The sequence below is a fragment of the Mycteria americana genome, chromosome 5 (genome assembly GCF_035582795.1).
Source record: "Mycteria americana isolate JAX WOST 10 ecotype Jacksonville Zoo and Gardens chromosome 5, USCA_MyAme_1.0, whole genome shotgun sequence".
NCBI classification, from domain to species: Eukaryota; Metazoa; Chordata; class Aves; order Ciconiiformes; family Ciconiidae; genus Mycteria; species Mycteria americana.
In genome coordinates, this window is record NC_134369.1 from 1293186 (window position 1) to 1310393 (window position 17208).

The following is a 17208-nucleotide window of genomic DNA, read 5'->3' on the forward strand; positions in this document are numbered from 1 at the left end:
AGAAAAAGGCATCATAAAACCCCTTTGCTCCACAGATTAAATTCCCCAAGGCCAGTCAATCAAGGTAATGTGATCTGAGCTAACCGCAGCAAGATGCAATGAAAGACACAGAAAAATGGTGTTAGACAGATCCAGCCAAGTCCAGCTGAATGGCACATGGGGCATGTTCCAAGCCAATATCTCAGTTAAATTGCAGTACCCTCAGCAGCACCTTGCATCAGCATCTGGGCTGCTCAAGTCAAGATAATCTAGCTCAAGGAGATCAACTTTCTGTATAGCTGCCTTCAGTTTGATGAACCTAGATTAAGCACCCTCTCATTTTTGCCATGTATTCACCAAGACAGCTAAGTCATCTTATTCTGTGCTCTTTTACCCTTAATGCACTTAAAAAAATAACTTCCCGTTAATGATTAAGTAATAGTTCAAATAGATAAACTTCAGGAGAGAACTAATCTCCAATTGAATGAAGACAGAAAAGGTTTTAAAGAGAACGATAACGATAGGCCAAAAACAGTCACTGCAGGACAAGCGCTTAGGGACAAATTATGGGCTGAAAAAAGAACAGCAATATGTAATCCACAGTACTAAGCAGACACTGCTCACGTTGCCCTCTCCTGGCTTCTCCGTAACCCGCAGAGCATAAATCCTGAGTACCGCATCCCCTGACCCAGAAGATTGCTGCACAGGCTTCATCGCTTTCTGCGGTGGAGTTGTCAATCAAGGGCCACTCATAAGACCTAAAACTTGCAGGCAGCCCAGGTCAGATCTTCAGCATCAGAGGATTTCTCCCTGAAAGAGTAAAGGACCAAATACCTCTGGTGTAAATAACAGGGAATACCCTGATGCCAGCCTCCTGCGCTGAGAATTTAACTTAGATACAGAATTTTTATTATCCAGATCAAAGCCAATTCTCTTCATGAAGGGAGGCACCCAACCTGTAAAACAGAACTGCAGTCAGTTTATGAAAAAGATTATGTGATACTGTTGCCTACCCCTACGGAAGATGGCTCTTCCTGGCTTGGGAGATTTCTCCTGGCTCCATTGTGAAGGGAATGAGACCACAGTAAGATGCTACAAGGCTTGGGAGGGGAACCAGCATCCCTGCTCTAGCATGATGTCACAGACTAAGAGGATTGAAGTGCGAGTGGATTTTCAGTCCTTTTCATAGCAAAGCATGTGGAAAGAGAACGCAGCCTTTCAAAATGCCTAAATCATAAACTTGCAATTTCCCTTAATCATACAAAGTTGGTTGTAGAAAACTTCGTGTCTTTTTCTTGCTTCACTAACCCTTTAACACTGAACAGAGCCAGCAAAAATCCATTTGGAAAAGTAGTTAGTGAAGGTTAATTTTCATGGCAGAGTTGGTCATTTTTGCTTTTGTCCGAGAAAAAAAAAAATAGATGTGCATAGGGTATAAAAGTTAGTGTCCTTACCAAAACTGTTAAGATAATGATGGCATGTGCTTTTTTTTCTCCACACTGCTCTGTACTCTCTTGTACCCTCTCAGAAGCACTGACTTGAAGCTTTCTGTAGAGCTGATTGAAATTCCAAGAACAGTACCTTTCAAATACATTTTTTTCATTGCCTTCTTTTGGTTTGTTTGAAAAATAATTCTCTCAAATCTCCAGGACTGTTATTTTCAACCAATTCTAAGAATAGTTAGAAGGATGCCAATTTCTAAACCCCAGTGGCATTTCCAGGAAAGGAAGGGAAATTTTTAAGGCAGAAATCATCTCCTCTCACAAACTCTAGGGTTTTTTTTTTTTTTTTTAGTTACACTGCTGTTGTTTACATAAATATTAATGTAGGTAATACTACACAAATACACAAATATTAATGTAGGTATAAACATGGTTGTGAGCATGGCTGCCTCAGTGAATACCAGAAAAGACTTTCCTTACACTCAGCAGGACTAAGGAATGTTTTTGTCAGTTTTACAAAAACATGCCATCGAGATGACTTTACCTTTTACAGTGACCTACAATCGTATCCCCGGTGCCAATAAGATCTCAAAGGCCTGATCGGAGCATGGTAAAGCCAATGGAAAAATTCACCTTGTTTTCAGTAGCCTATGGATCAACCCCTAAACTTTGATTCAGCAGAGACATAAACCCATTTTTAATTATCACTCAACCTAACGAAGCTAAGAAGTGCTGCAGGGCAAGCGACTGTTCAGTGCTTTGTTAAGTGTGAGCCCAAAAGGTGAACAGCACCTGCAAGAATGCATTCTTACCCTCCTGAAAATGTTGCTACGTTATCCTTTGGCTTCCAGATTTGTTTGCCTCCTACTGCAGAACTGTTTGGAATAATGGGACTTATCCATAGCGTATTAGATCCGTAGAAAAAAGTAGCAGAAGTGTAATCCATTTCATCTTTCTTAAAGCTAGAAGCATCAAAACCCTTCTACTAAGTTGCCCAAGAGAGTGTAATGACATCTTTATATTCGACTAAAACTTATGGCTCCTCAAAAATAGATTGAGATCAGGTGTAGTAATTGAATCTATAGTTTTAGTGATAAGCTACAATGTCCAAAGTCAGTTTTGCAAATTTATAATTTATAGACTTTATCAAAAGAGTAAACTAGCAATCTAGATCTCTTCAAATCCCAAGCACAGAATCTGATTAGTTTTAAGCGTTAGTTCATTCTCCCCACGGAGATATCACTAGAAGGACTTCATATCACAAACACCACACAAAGAATAACATCAAGCAAATAACGGCATGTGCTCAGTACGAGAAAAGACAACTATTTATTTAGCACAGCGAGTTCAGTCATTTAAGCCTTCTGCTTCGACAAATTTGGTTTCAATCTCGCTTCGATTCTGAGAGAGATGAATTTGCTCTTCTCAGCCTAGTTCTCGCTGGACATTTTTTTTCTCAAAATGAAACCACCGCACAGCCTGGCACATTAAGGCAGAACAGGAGGTGTTTGCTAAAAGGATGTCATTTGCAAGTCAGGACTGAAGTGCATTGCCCCAGCTGCGTGCTTAGGAGCTTGTATGGCATCTACACTTGATCTACCTGACTGAAATCAACACTAGACCCACACTTCAAAAAGCGCTACAACACAGTCCAGTATAGTTCAGTATAGTCTAGAAGTGCCTTATGTTAAAGCGAGTAGCCCACACGACTATCCAGGGAGGGGAACAGTAATTTTGAGCTTCTAGCACAACGGGCACATCGTACATTCAGCAGTTCACTAGCCATACATTCTTTGCACTGAGAAGAAACCAGGACTGAAAAGGAATTCAGGTGCTGCATGGCATGATGCGAGTGGCACAAAAAAGACATCACAGACACTTTGTGTGAATGCAGGGGAACAAATGAAGGGTCATCTCCAGGTTGATTTGGTTTTTTCCCCCCAGACTGCAGTAATATAAACATATATGTATGTATACATACATACACAGAATATTCTTCAAGGCAGGGTGGTGTATATACACGTACACACACACAAACACAGGCGTTTTCCAAACCAATCTGCCAAAGAGGTGGGTTCCAGGTAGCGAGTCTGGACAGCAGACAGCAATGTTAAGTGATCACAGCGAGTGGAAAAATCCCTTATGAACAGGACATACCACGTTCACTGCCTAGGGAAGGTTCACATCTGGTTACATACCCAGATGATGAGCTGCAGTTCCATCACCATCTCTGTGGTGTGTTTCTGGATGAAATTACTGGCCTTGCATCCGAGTGCTCTAAGAGCAGGGGGGGTTTGGAAGTGGACAGAAATGGTTAAGGCCCATGTTGGCTGAGAACTGTTTTTCCCCTCTTCTGTTGCCAAAGGTTAAATCAAGGAAATAAACACACTTTAGAAAGTAAAATAGGAGACAAATGAAGCAGGTGTTTCTTTTTCCTCCCCCTCTATCTATCTATGCTGGTCAGGGCAGAATAGATAGATGCTATATCTGTAATGTTGTCACACACTGCTAAAAAGAAATAATCATATGCCAGGGCTGAGAGAGGGAACAGACAGGACAGGTAGAAGCATCTCTTGAAGACAGGCCTCCCACTTGCAAACAGAAGTCACCATCTGAAAATCACCACCCTACTTTGGCAAAACGTGAATCAGAGCGGAGGGGGGGGGGGGGCAATTTCCCTTCCTCATGAGCAATGTAAGCAAAATTTCCCTACAGCCAAGAGCTTTGTGCTTCAGAGATCTGAGGAAAGGGGAGCCCAGGAATAGCCATCCTCCTATCCAAACTCTGGTAGTTTGGATACGTTACTCTGTACCCAGTGGGCACAGGCCTCCCAGTCATGGAGATCAGGTTCCTGGCAGGACTGCACTGCAATTTGCTTCTGGCTTGTGCACCCAAATTCCTCTTGTGGGGAACCAGAATACACAGTTCAGAGTGCAAGCAGGAGCAGGGGGAGCTGGTATGCAAAGGGGTCTCTCCCCAGTATGGCAAGAGGATGTACCCAGGGCACGGTCAGGGTCTGGGGGCTCTGCAGCGCTCTCAGACTCTTGGTGTAGATGCAGCAGCCTCACCGTGTCCTCTTGCAAAGCCCTGCTGCAGTCACTGCAAGGGAGCCATGCTGGGACTGCTTCTGAGTTATATTCTCTCTCACATCTCCACTTTCCAAATACCTTTCCTATTTCTTTGCTATCATTTGCCCTCCCCTTTCCCCCCTAAAAAATAACCTCTGAGCATCTGCAAAACAGGATGAGAGGAAATCACTTCTCTAGACAAAAGTGGTGTTATAGAAACACCCTACCGTGGACCTTTCTGCTTCAAACCCAGGAAATTCTCCAGGCTGTGACACACTGCTACTAGGAGACATCCACAATACAGGCAAAGAGTGCTTTAAGCTACCAGGATTTCACCTGGGGCTGTAGCACTCCTTCCAAAAAACACTGTGAACCCAACATGCCCACCCCCTGTCTCTTGTACTGGTAAAAGTAGAGGTAGACATTAAACTTCAGCTGCATGCAGCCTGTTGTTCATCAGAAGACAGCATCTGATACTCCCAGAGGCTGTGCACCTTTGGGAACATATTGAGCCTTGGGGAAAAGAGGATGATAAATCTCACCATAGGAATGGCCAGGCTGCATCAAAAGACCTTTTGTTTGGGGAAGCCATATGCATTCAGCAGACCAAATTTGGAGGTAAATAAGACAGACATGAGCCAAGAGAAGAATTGCCAGATCAGGTTACACATACCCACCATTCCATCCAGTAATCTTGCCAGAAGCAGCTACTGCAAAGGCAGTACCTGAGGAACGTACACCATTCCCTGGCCCTATACCCACTGCATTTCTACATCCAGGCTCAGTTAAAGACCTATGACTTAGGCTCTTTAACTCACTCCACTTTGTCACAACCTCTTGCTAATCACACTCTAAAACCCTGCCCATTGGCTGCAACTGCTGCTGAGCTCCAGAAACTGCCATTCTGACATCATCTAGTCTCTGACCTAATTTAAAAGCAAAATGTAAGGTCTTTTTTGTAACACCTTTTTTGCAGTAGCACAGCAGCCAAGAGTAGTCTAATGAAACTTTCAGAATAAGGAGATCTGCCCACTTCTTGGTGTTAGGGGAAGGGCATCAGCCAATGCACTAAACACCCTCTCTCATCACCTGCCTTCCTTCTCCCCTTCACAGAGTCTGGCTTTAGAGCTGAGGTTCTCACCGATAAAACCAGGCTTTTCCCAAGGGCTGGGAATTTGTTTCCATTTCCAAAGCTTGGAGGAGTCACAAATCCCTGCTACTGTCACAGGAGGGAGGTTAGAAATCCCCCCCAGGACAGACAGACTTGCAGTGCCTTTGAACAGGATTTCCCTGGTATAAAGCAGGTCAGTCTTACTCTCATGGGATCTGAGGTCCTCTCTGCCCCTAAAACCAGCTCATGTCTCCACTTTTTCTACCTCCTCATGCACTGAGAGACCATAGCCTTCAGTGGGAAAAAAAGCAGGTAAAAGGCCTGATCCAAAGCCCAAAGAAATGAACAGAAAGAGTCCAGCTGACTTTGAGGGAGTTTGGACTGAGGCCACAGCATCCTGCAAAGCTCAGCCTAACTTTAGGAAATACTAGATCCAAAACAAAGTCTCTCTATCCCCAAACACTGCCCATACGACCTTGGTGAGCCATGGCATCCTGAAGGATCCTGAAGACTGCCTGCCAACCTGCAAGAACCCAAGCAGATGGCAGTTACTGTCTGCCTGAGGTTGGCATGGGACTTCTCCAGGTATCTCCATGCACTGCTAACTGCGCTGTCGGTCACAGCACAGCCCCTCTGCTCACTCCCCAGCTGGCAGCTCAGCCAGAGAAATGGCTTGGTGCGATGTCCCAAGTTGCATACTCAGCTCTACCATGCTGCAGCCTCAGCCTCCAGCTGCAGCCAGCCTGTTTTCTCTGGGGTACTTTTGAGTTGGGTTTTTAGAAGTAGGTTGATGAGCGGCAGGTACACCAGACACCTATTAGAGATCACACTTTGCTGTTTGGGTCAAGGAGCTGCCTTTTGCCTGCATTTGCCCAGTGGTTCCCCTGCCCCAGAGGTGCTGCATGAATACCAGCCCAACACACAGTGACAGGCAAACTGGGTCTTAGCACTAGGCTCCATCTCCCCTTACATCTTCTTTACCACAACCCAACTTAAACCAAACAGAAACCAAAACACAAAGCAGGGACTCTGGATGGGATGTAGAACAACTTGGACTTGAAAACAGGGGACTGCAAGAGAGGTGGGGGTGTCTCCCAGGGAGGACAGCAGGGGAGGGGAGGGGACACCGTCATTTACACCGATCAGGAGAAGCTGTAATCTATACACAGTGGTATAAGCCAAGATATATTACATGAAAACACACTGAGTGCATGGAGTTACCCTCACTGGGTCAAACTGGCACAGTTGTCTTGAACAAGACTCTTGGAGTTGCAGTTGGTGTTTGTTGTTGACCTATCTAGCTCACTTTATATATATATAGATATGTATAGAATTTTTCTGCATGCATTTGTCTCAAAAGGAGCTGTACAGCTGGGTTGGGTTTCTCATCCCCACCCTGTCTCGGTCTTCATTTTTTCCGGGCTAGGAACGCCACTCCCACAATCACAGCGAGTGCAGCCACCGCCACTCCTCCGATGATGATCAAGGGCTTCATGTTGTCGAAGATGCTGCCTGGTGACTCCTCGGAGCTGTTTCCCTTGTGGTCAGAGTCAGGGGACTGGCCGGTGGCCTCTTGTGTCTCCGTGGCAGCAGGGCTGGGTTTCAGGTTGCTGTGGTTGTTCACGACAGCAGCATCGCCACCCGCCTTCTTGGTAGCAGAGGTGGCAGGAGCAGGCTGCTCTTTGGGGATCTCCTTCTTGTCTGCATTCGTGGCAGGCCCAGGGTTGGGCTTTTCTGGCTTTCCGGAGCTGGGGACCTTGGCATCAGGTTTGTTTCCGCTTCGGACATTGCCTTTGGAATCCATCCCTACGAGTGCTGTGGGTAGTGACTGGATGCCACGTGCACGGGGCAGTCCCAGCTTTTCTCCTTTGCCCAGCTGCTGGAGAAAGCAGAGGAGCCACCTGAGCTCAACCCCTTGGAGTGGTTGTCTTGGGATGATTCTCACACTGGCGGTGTCCTATCTGGACATGATACAGCACCTGGAAGAGGAAGCAGAGCAATGAGAAGTGAGTGAAAGGACGGAAAAAGCCAGTGCCATTCTACCTGGAGGCAACGAAGGAGGACAGAAGACAAAACTGGAAAACTGTTGGCTCTTTCTTTCATAACTGTGAGCTATATTCAAAGCATCTACTACAGTGCCTGTACCTGCAAGAACAAACAAGTTGGACTGACCATCATCTATGGCTGCCACAACTAGGCTCCATGTGTAATCAAGGCAAGTCCATCCTGGCCATGTTATGTGATGCCATTTGTCAGTGATGAGATATACTCATGTCCAGCCAAATAAATCTTACTTTTCATTTGCTCACCACAGCTTCCTTCCTCCTGAGTAAGGAGGGAACATTTTGTTTGATGGGAAAGCAGATCAACAGCTCCTCCCTGCTTGTATCTCACCCTCTACCCTTCTTTTTGCAGTTAAGTTTAGGAAGTGGTTAATATGTGATCTTGTGCGATACTCTCCATGCAGATGGGTACTGCAGAAAAAAACAGGGTTAGTTCCTCAGTTATAGGTATCAGAGCTATAAGGATTATTGCTGTCAGCATTTCTGGTGGAGCTACAGCAAAATAAGGCAAGCACCAGATCCTCAGCTGGTACAAATCAGTGTATTGCCTCCAGTGCAACTGCATGAATTTACTGTAAAGCAGGATCTCACAGTGACTGAGAGATCTCACTCCTGTCTCCTCCTTGCAGTGGTTAGCTGGGCTTGCCTACAGAGCTGAGAAGGATGTCAGATGTACTGCAGGTGATTAGCTGGAGCCATTTTCCCCAGGGAACTGATGAAAGCAGTGAATAGCATGGCTGCATCCAAATAATTCAGCAAATGGACAAAGTGGGCTTCAAAGGGTTATAAAAACACAACAAAAACATCACCCAGGCAAGCCTCGCTAGGCAGGGTGAGCTGGGAGATGGAGCTCCCATGGCTACACCTCTGCACAATGGGAGGAGAGGAGACGGCCGCTGGGCAGCTTGCCATCAGGCCTCCGACAGTGCAGCACCATGTCAACTTTGAGCTTGGAAAATAATGAGTAAACAGGAGGCAGCAGTCAGATCTGAGTCGCCTGCTTCATTACCTCCCTGCTGACCTTCAGCACTGCCAGGAGCCTGCCGAGAGCTTTCTGCCTGCTAAGTGAAATATGAGCTTATTAGCTGTCTGGATTTAGAAATAAAGAGGCTCCTCAAAAACCTCAGATAGATGTTTCTTCCAAAGCTCCTCAGAGTGCAGAGCACTCCTTTAATCACAGACAGGAAGAAGGTCCCAGGGTTGCAGCAATGTCTGTGCTGCTGACTGTTCTGGGAAACAGGCTAAAAAATGTGGTGTTTTAATCTCCATCTAGGCAGTAGTGCTGGCCTGGAGGAAATCTACTCACAGAAACGCCAAGTTTTGGTCCAGAGCAAAGCTGGGCAACAAGCTTGGTGTAGGACAGAAACTCCCCCCTCTCCTGCTCTCCCTTGTAAGCCATCGTTTGATGGCCACCAGCTTCTCCCAATGCCAGTCAACTGGAGCTGACTGAGGAAACTGCAGCACCGAAATCATGGAAGTCCACAGCTCTCATGCAGCACCAGGCATGGTGACCATGATTCTAGTATGCTGTACACTGAAAAGGCTGTCTGAAAGGTTGGCAGTTAGCCTAGTAGAGTAGTCTCAGCTCTTCCTGTAGCATGGAGATGGGACAGGCACTTCCAGAAGGCTTTTCATAGGACCTACCTTACACACCTCCCTTAGAGAGGATGAATTTTAGCTGGATAGTATTTGCTGAGATGGAGCCTGAAGTCTCCAAAAGGTGTTAGATGATCCAAGCCGGCCAGTTTTGAAATAAAACATTGAAAGGTGAGAGGCAGATGATCTGCCCCCAGGGTTTCATAGCTAGTGTTAAGCAGGATAGTTGCTACTCTTCCCTTAGATTTTCAATTCAGTCTAACTCCAAGCTCTTCCCATGGAATATTAAAAAAAAAAAAAAAAAAATCAAACCAGCTCTTCACTTGTTTAAAAAACAGCAATCAAATTTCCCTAGCAGCTCTACATGGGCCAGATCTACTTTGAGTGTAAAAAAGCATAGTCTCTTTAACTGCAGCCAAGCAATACTTACATTTGTAATATTACATTTGTAATATCTGAGTTTGTGATATTAAACCATTTTGGAAAACCAGAACACCACCCTCCCCTCATGCTTCACTGAAGATGTATCATACACTTGGGCATCTTGTACCACACAAACCCAATCCCAGATGCTCACCAAGCTTAAGACCTCCTCTGTGGCTTGGGACTTGGTAGATAAACATATGGTCCTGGCCAAGTGCAAGAATATTTTCCCCTCCTTGCTCATTTTGTAATATTTCTGTAGATACCACCTGCCTCACCTTTTCCTTCCTACTGCCTCCAAAGATACTGTTCTGCTCAGTAGAAACCCTATATACATCCAGGGCTATATTCCTACGTGCTGGGGCTGCACACAGTCACTCACAGGACTCTGCTCTTCTGGTTTGGGAGCAATTTATCCTCATTTTACATCTGGTATAACCATGACACAAAGAAATAGTAAGTGGGGCCTGAGACTGAAGCAGGCTTAGAGGTTAAAGCAGGGAGAGTCAGATTCATCATGTCATAAATATTAAATTACCTGCTCAGTCACTTTGATATCAATTAGCTGGGCTGCTCACACACTCTCTAGTATTTTTGCAGTTATACTATATGAACCAAGCATTAAACTTCTGCTGCTTTCCCTTGGAAAGCTATGTGCAGCCTACAGAGATGGTAGGGGTAATGCACGGAGGGGGCAAACTGGCCTCTTTGCTGAGAAATGGGGACTCTCCACAGCCCAGGTACCTCAGTTTATCCACATCCTGTCTCACTCACACCCCTGATTGATCAGGTTTGGATTCCAGATTCCTGGAAGCAGGAAAGCTGGTTTTGCTCAGACCCTGCGCTGTGCCATGGAGCCTTGTCCCACAGCCATGCCCTGCACTGCTACAAACAGCTCATTAAAGAATTTCTTGATTTCTAAGTGAGTTTCCACTAAAAGCAATGCAAGCTCCTCATGCAGATTAGACAAGGTTTTAAAAGATGTAGAAACCAAACTAAACCAAAAAGCAATATCAGTAGTTCCTAAGTGTCCATGTGAAAGGGCTTTCTGTCAGTGGTTTTCCATCACTGGAACTAGCCACAGGATTGCCCAGCATCTCTCCAGACCCTTTGGCTTGGTTGAACTGATGCTGTCAAACACTGCATCTGAGAAGCTCAAGCATCCTTTCTGCCCCCATTGGCTGCAGCACAGCTACCAGAGCCACTGGCTGGGTTAGCATCATGCTGGCTTGCAGCCATCCATGCTGTCCTCCTCCAGACCCAGGGTGCTCACTCAGCAGCACATCCTCTTCCATCACAGTACTTAACCCTCCTCTGTATGTTATCAACTACCTCCCAAACAGACTCCCTTCCTCAGGTACCATTCCCTCTTTCCTTTCACTCTCCTTCCCCTTTCCAGTCCTGTGCTTTTGAGGGCATGAGCATGTGCTCATCTTTAAGCACCGCCATATCCCACAGACTGAAAAGAAAGGTGCTTTCCTCATTTTCAAAAACTAAGTCTGAGCATACTGGTGTGAGGGTTTTTTCCCCAGGCTTTGTCTCCTCCTTTTCCCTCATTCCATCACACACAGTTTTTCTCTAATGGCCTGTTTCTCCACCTTTGCTTTCTTCTGTATAGCTGTCACATCTATTTATTCCTCCCTTCCCTCTCCTCCTCAGTTGCTGTCTCTGCCTGTCTACTCATTCCCCCCCTGCCAGCTCCCTCTCTGCCTCCCACACAGGCAGCAGCACTTGGGAATAAGGTTTTGTGAGAAAGAGGCTTCATTCCCTCCCTTCCCCCCCCCCATGCTATCTCTTTGTTTAACAATCTGTGCCTTTTCAGGAAGGTTTTCACTTGCCAGCAGCTAACCAGCTCTTTCCCAGGCTGGGAAGAGGGAGCAGAGATCATGAAGAAACCAGTGATCAAGGAGAAAAAGGAAAAGAAAAGCTGTCCAAATTCCTGCTGCTGCAAGAAGCGGCACACAAACACCACAGCCCCTCCTGGGATGGTTCTGGTTGTTGCAGCTCTCAAGGTCAGTGCAGTCAGACTCACCAGTGCAACAAGCTGGCCCCAGCCAAAGCAAGAGGGCCGACATAAGGAACAGCTTTCCTTGGCTCCCTGAAGGGCACCTTTTCTGCCTCCCCCAGCAAATTAGCAAATACATCTATTCATCTGTCTCCTGTGTGTGCAGATGAAAGCTGCATCAATCCTGCACCAAATGGAGCAGGTGAGTCATTGCTAGCTTTACTGTAACATATCACCATTAGAAGGTCCTCTTCCCTCTGCAGAGACCAGCCCCATCCCCAAGCCTTATAATCTTCCCCTTGCTGTTTCTAGTTGGAAGGAGAAGCCAGCAACTTTGCAAGACTGAGTGGCTGCTACAGGGTGTGGGGTCTGGGGTGCAGTGGGAAGCTGCACCCTACAGATGTGCGTAGGGTCACAGCAGTGCTGAGCACAGGGCTCATTCATAGGGTTTTTCCCTCCTTCATGAAAAGGAGACCATTTCCACTGGGTCCTCAACTGTCACACTGACAGACTGCCAGCAAGAAAGAATTCAGCCAACACAGTGGGGCTATGTATCTGAACTTATACTTGCAACAAAGGTCTACCCACACACTCCAAGTGTCCTCCAGTTGAAAACATCAGTCTCAGAAATAGCTACTGACCATGTCTGACCTGTACCAATGCTGTGCAGAAAGAGCCAGAGATGGCAGAAAATACCTTGTATATCCTCAAATCTTCTTCCTTACCCCCTAATCTTCCCTTCACTTCTTTGTCATTCCTACCCATCTGGGAAAAAAGGCATGAAGGTTTGCCTTTTCAAGGCAAAGAGGAGAGTTCCAAGTACCAAAGCCCCATCGTAAGTAGCATGGCCTGTCTTGGCTTTTGGGCAAAGAATTAAATGGGTCCCTATTACTAGGCAAGCATTAATGCTTCTTCCAGCCTCATCTCCACTGTCAGCCCCCAAACCCCTTAGGATGAAGCAGCTGAACCATGGCAAAGACCATCCCACAACTCCACATTGCTTGAGCCAGGCATGGTAGCAGTCTGCTTAATTCCCACAGAGTTAAGGACAGAGGTCACCTGCAAGGAAATAAGGTATGCAACCAACCCTGCTCTCAATTCCCTTTGAAATTATAGCTGGAAGTCAGTGAGTTGAAAGCACTCAGCAGTGCTGGAGGAGACGGCTTGTGCCTCTCGGGACCATGCCCCTCTTTCCTGAAGCTAAGGAAGGACTTTGAACAAGACAACACAACATCCAACACAGTCCTCATCATATTTCTTCAGTCAATTGCTCTTACACCAACACAGTGAAAGGTTTTCAGTGTCATGGAGGAAGAACATATGCTGAATACCAATTAATTTCATGTCCTTTTGGCAGGTTCTGTAAGTCTCAGCTGGCATGCCTCCATTTGGTCATTTAAGACCAAACTAGCTTTCTAAGGGACAGAAAATGGCCCTCTTCTCAGACAGCTTCCCTTTGAGTGTAATTTGCACCTGCCAAAACCGGCTTACAGGATTGAATTACCATCACAGATTGAGGCACCAGCACCAGCTGGTAGGTGAAGAGCAGGTGATCTTAGACTGAAGTCTGCAGATTTTGTTCCTGTGGCAGACTGCGCACATAAACAGGAAAATTAGAATTTGGCCACTTCAGAAAGGCACCTAAAATACATAACATCCTGAAAAGGAAAAAAAAAAAAAAAAAAAAAAAAGAAGCAGTGTTCCACCTACAAAAGGTAAGGCAGCTATCAGCTGAAATGACTGGGACCAGGCTGTTAGAAATTGGGGGTGTTACTGGGGGGATCAAGTGCTGCCACAGGCTTCCTACATGACCTTTGCATGTCACAAACTCTCTCCTTCAGTGCAAATCAATGCGATACAGGGGGCTGAACTCACCAATGCGAGACCCTCAGATGGAAGACAGCGTGGTCATATGGAGTATTACCATCACCCAAGAGGTCTTGACTGAAGTGGTCAGAGGAAAATCAGCTGGAACACATGGCTGAGGTGAGTTCATGATGTGCTGAGGAACATGCCAAGCAAAAGGTAGCCTGCTCTGACAGATTAAGGCCTCTCCAAAGAGGTCTGAGGTTACTGGCCACAGGGCAATGCCGGTTCATTACCACTTGTCATTTTATGGCAAAAGAAGAAATAGGCTGCAGTCAAGCACATTGCCCTGGAGAAGGGATTATTTCAGAGCCACAGGCATAGGGTTTGGGGTGTCCCTCCTAAGATCCTGAGGCTTCAGACCATTCTCACTTCCCTTTCTTCTCCCAAAGATTAGCAAATCTCCCCATGCACCTAAGTGGCTTGGAAGAGAGTTAGGAAAAGGAGGGACTGTGAGCATGGGCTGAAATGAGCAGACTGCAGAAGGGAGTGCAAGTCTTGGCTAGCTCAACTGAACATCATGTAAGAAACCATCAAAACCCATCTAAAAAAAAATCAGGATTTGTCCCTCCACAGCTGCTAGCTGAAGGCAGAGCTGGAATCACACTTCTGAGTTATTTTAGGGTAGAAATTAAAATCAGCTTGCTGACTCACAGCCAGGCTAGCCCTACTTTTCCCCCATGGGATTCACCTTAAAAAAAAACCTCACTGGCTCAAATGTAGCACCTCCACTGTCCTTTGAGGATATCTGCCCATCGGAGAGTTTGTATCAGTCATCAGGGCATCCCACCACTTCTGAAAACTGAAGGAGAATCATCAGTCATGTCTTTTCATTTATGTAGCTCTGCTTCATTTTAGTATCTGTTCACCCGAGCTGTTCAGTTGCTTACGTCCCTGCCCTCCTTTCATTTGGCCACAGAAGCCCAGTTTTGCCAATTCTTTCTCCTGAGATACGCTTTTCCATTACTCCTGCAGCCCTGCCCCTTGCTCCAGGCCGAACTCCTCAAGTGCCTGCCCAGACTCAGACCCAACAGTTTAAATTGAACATGCCCCTATCTCTTCTGGAAATACCTTGCCTGAGACATCCTAGGATCCCATTCACCTCTTCCACCGAGGCAGCTCATCCTTAACCTGCAACCAAGCCAGACGGCTGGTGCAGCATAGGGAAGGAATAAACAGCGACTGATTTGTGGGAGGCCGAGCTCATACAGTAGCTGTGCTCAGTGGGAAACAAGGAGGCCTCATTTTCCACCTTGCTCATTAACTTGTACATACAACAAATAGACCTTTACTCTCCATAAAGAAATACCAGTCGGCACCACCAAAGGTGGCTGAACTGTTTCTCTGGCACAGTGGAGAGAGATCCTTCCCCAGAGCTCTGCCCATCCCGCAGGCGATAGCCAACAGTGGTCATTATGGTTGGTCAGGCTATTCATGCTGGATCAGCAAGTCCACAGAGGGCTTGCATGTGGCATTAGTGAAAAGAGATCAAAGATAGGCAAGGCCTGACTTTTTCCCCCACTGAATTGGGGAGCTGCTGGGTCAGGGGGCTCCCAGGGAGTCAGTGCAGCTGCCAGGGGGCTCCCAGGGGGTCAATGCTTGGGCTTTCGACCTTCTTGTCTAGCCCCGAAGTAACGCATCTTGGAGGACCAGACACTGTCCTTTGGAAAGCGTCCTCAGGGGTCTGTGCCCGTTTCATCTGCTGTACAGGGGAGTGATCTGTCAGGGCTGGAAGGATTTGTGTTCAGTCCCCTGCCCCATCCCAGCCTCCTTCTGCAACTGAGCAGCATATTTTGTTTCCCAGTGCTTCAACTCCCCATTTCCAATGGGGACAAATAGCACTTCTTTCTGAGCTGCTGGGGAAATAAACACGTTAAAGGCAGCGAGATGCCAGGCAAGCACCTAAGATAAGTGACGGCAGAGTAGTGTGACTAAGCCTTTTCCCCCCGTCTCCAAGAAGTGCTGTGAAGACAGATGAGGTAATGCAGTGCCTCTCAGTAATTCCATAAATATTAAAAGAGCTTTACATAAGGAGCTTGTGTTCGTTCAGCTGCCGTGGGCAGCTCCCCAAGGAGGATTTTAGCTCCCTTACGGTCTCTTTTGGCCCCCCACTCCTGACGCAATGCACAGCAAATGTGATAAAACACAACGCAAGCACAACGATAGCAGGAGTTGCTTGTCATAGATGCTTTTAAACAGCCTCCATGCACCAGGAGCAGGCTGTGCAGGGAGACAGCTGTGTTTGCCAGCCCTCCCAAAGCCAAGCCTTGGAGACAGCGGCACCAAGTTACAGGAAATGCTGTTGACCCACTTCACTGATGAGATATTTATGAATCCTTTTCCCAATCTGTTGTTTGCTATTCCCCACATCCCTCCCCCCAGCCCTGGATTAAACATTTCCCTCTCAAACAAGCCCTTTGAATCCTGACGTGGAGAGCGTCAGATGCTGGAAGTATTTTAACAGGCAGCAGCTTCAAATCACTGCCACAGGCGGAGATTTGCCAGCAAAGCCTCTGCTCCACAGCTGCGTCAGTCCTGCGGCTGCACTGAGACCCAGCGCTCTCATCACCTGTCCAGCTGGTGCTGGCAATGACCAAAACAGCAACCAGCACCCACACAGCCCCCAGAACATGGCCAGCCTTGCAGGACCCTACCCCTCGCTCCCTGTGCCACCGAGACATGTCACCTCCCTCCTAGCCTGGGTGATGCATCAGTGTTCAGAGGTTGGGTTATACCTGGCACCAAGGTGAGATGTGGAAACAGGACGGGTTCCTGTAGCCCAGCAAAACTGGCTTTGCCTTACATCTGCAGAGGGAACGGTTACGGGATGCAGACTCTGGGCATGCCGGTGGGCCAGCAATTGCAGAGACATGGGGCAAAGTCCCAGCTTGCAACACAGGTTCCAGTATCTTCTCCCGAGGCTGCCCTGCCGCTGCCCGGCCATGCTCCCCACACAGGTGACACAGCATTTCAGAGCCCTGCAGCCAGCCCCAATAGACACCCCACCAGCATGAGCCCAGAAAAAGGCTAAACAGCCTTTTTCTACACCATGACTTCTGCAGATGATGACGTCTGAGCCAAGTGTCACATCTTTGCAGACTTGTCCTGACCCCAAAGACCTCACTGGGATGGATGTGGCAGACATTTTATTCTCTGAGAGATGGAGGCAACATTGCAGAGACACACACCATACTCCTGCCAGGGGCTTTACTTTTGTTCTTTTTTTTTTTTAAACCCAAAACACAGCTCTAACCTACACTGTTCAGGCACTTTGCCTGTACACAGCCATGTACATAGCAAAAACATACTTCACTTTTTTGCTCTTATCTTCTCTCACCCTATGTGAAAATAAAGCAATAAGAACCATGAGAAATGGTAAACCTGACTAACTCTGCCCTTAAACCTGCAGTATTGAGGGAAGGATGGCTCGCTGCTATTTCACCCTGCCCTTCAGCAGACCCACAGCGAGCTCCCGTTGCACATTTCCTGCTGCACCGTCCACAAAAGCTCCTTCCAGGGCACCTCACAGGCACAAACCCAGCCATTTCTCTGCAGCAACACAGGCTGAAAAGCACTTGCAGTTCACCTCAGCTTCCTGCCCACAACGCTATTAAAAATATACAGGCTGCTGCCAAAAAACCCCAACCAAGCCCAC

General features: G+C 47.0%; 1 protein-coding gene across 4 annotated transcripts in view; it reads right to left on the minus strand.

Moving 5' to 3' along the window:
- Nucleotides 1-17208, minus strand: part of CEND1 (cell cycle exit and neuronal differentiation 1) — a 21215-nt gene continuing 4007 nt past the window's right edge. For 2 of the 4 annotated variants that reach the window (XM_075501798.1, XM_075501796.1), the window contains exon 2: nucleotides 1-7579. In XM_075501798.1, coding sequence (XP_075357913.1) covers nucleotides 7009-7404 — 396 coding nt within the window. In that variant the 5' untranslated portion in view covers nucleotides 7405-7579 and the 3' untranslated portion in view covers nucleotides 1-7008. Of the gene's footprint in view, nucleotides 7580-14262; nucleotides 14335-17208 lie in introns of those variants that run through there. The other 2 variants (XM_075501797.1, XM_075501799.1) reach the window with 2 other exon arrangements.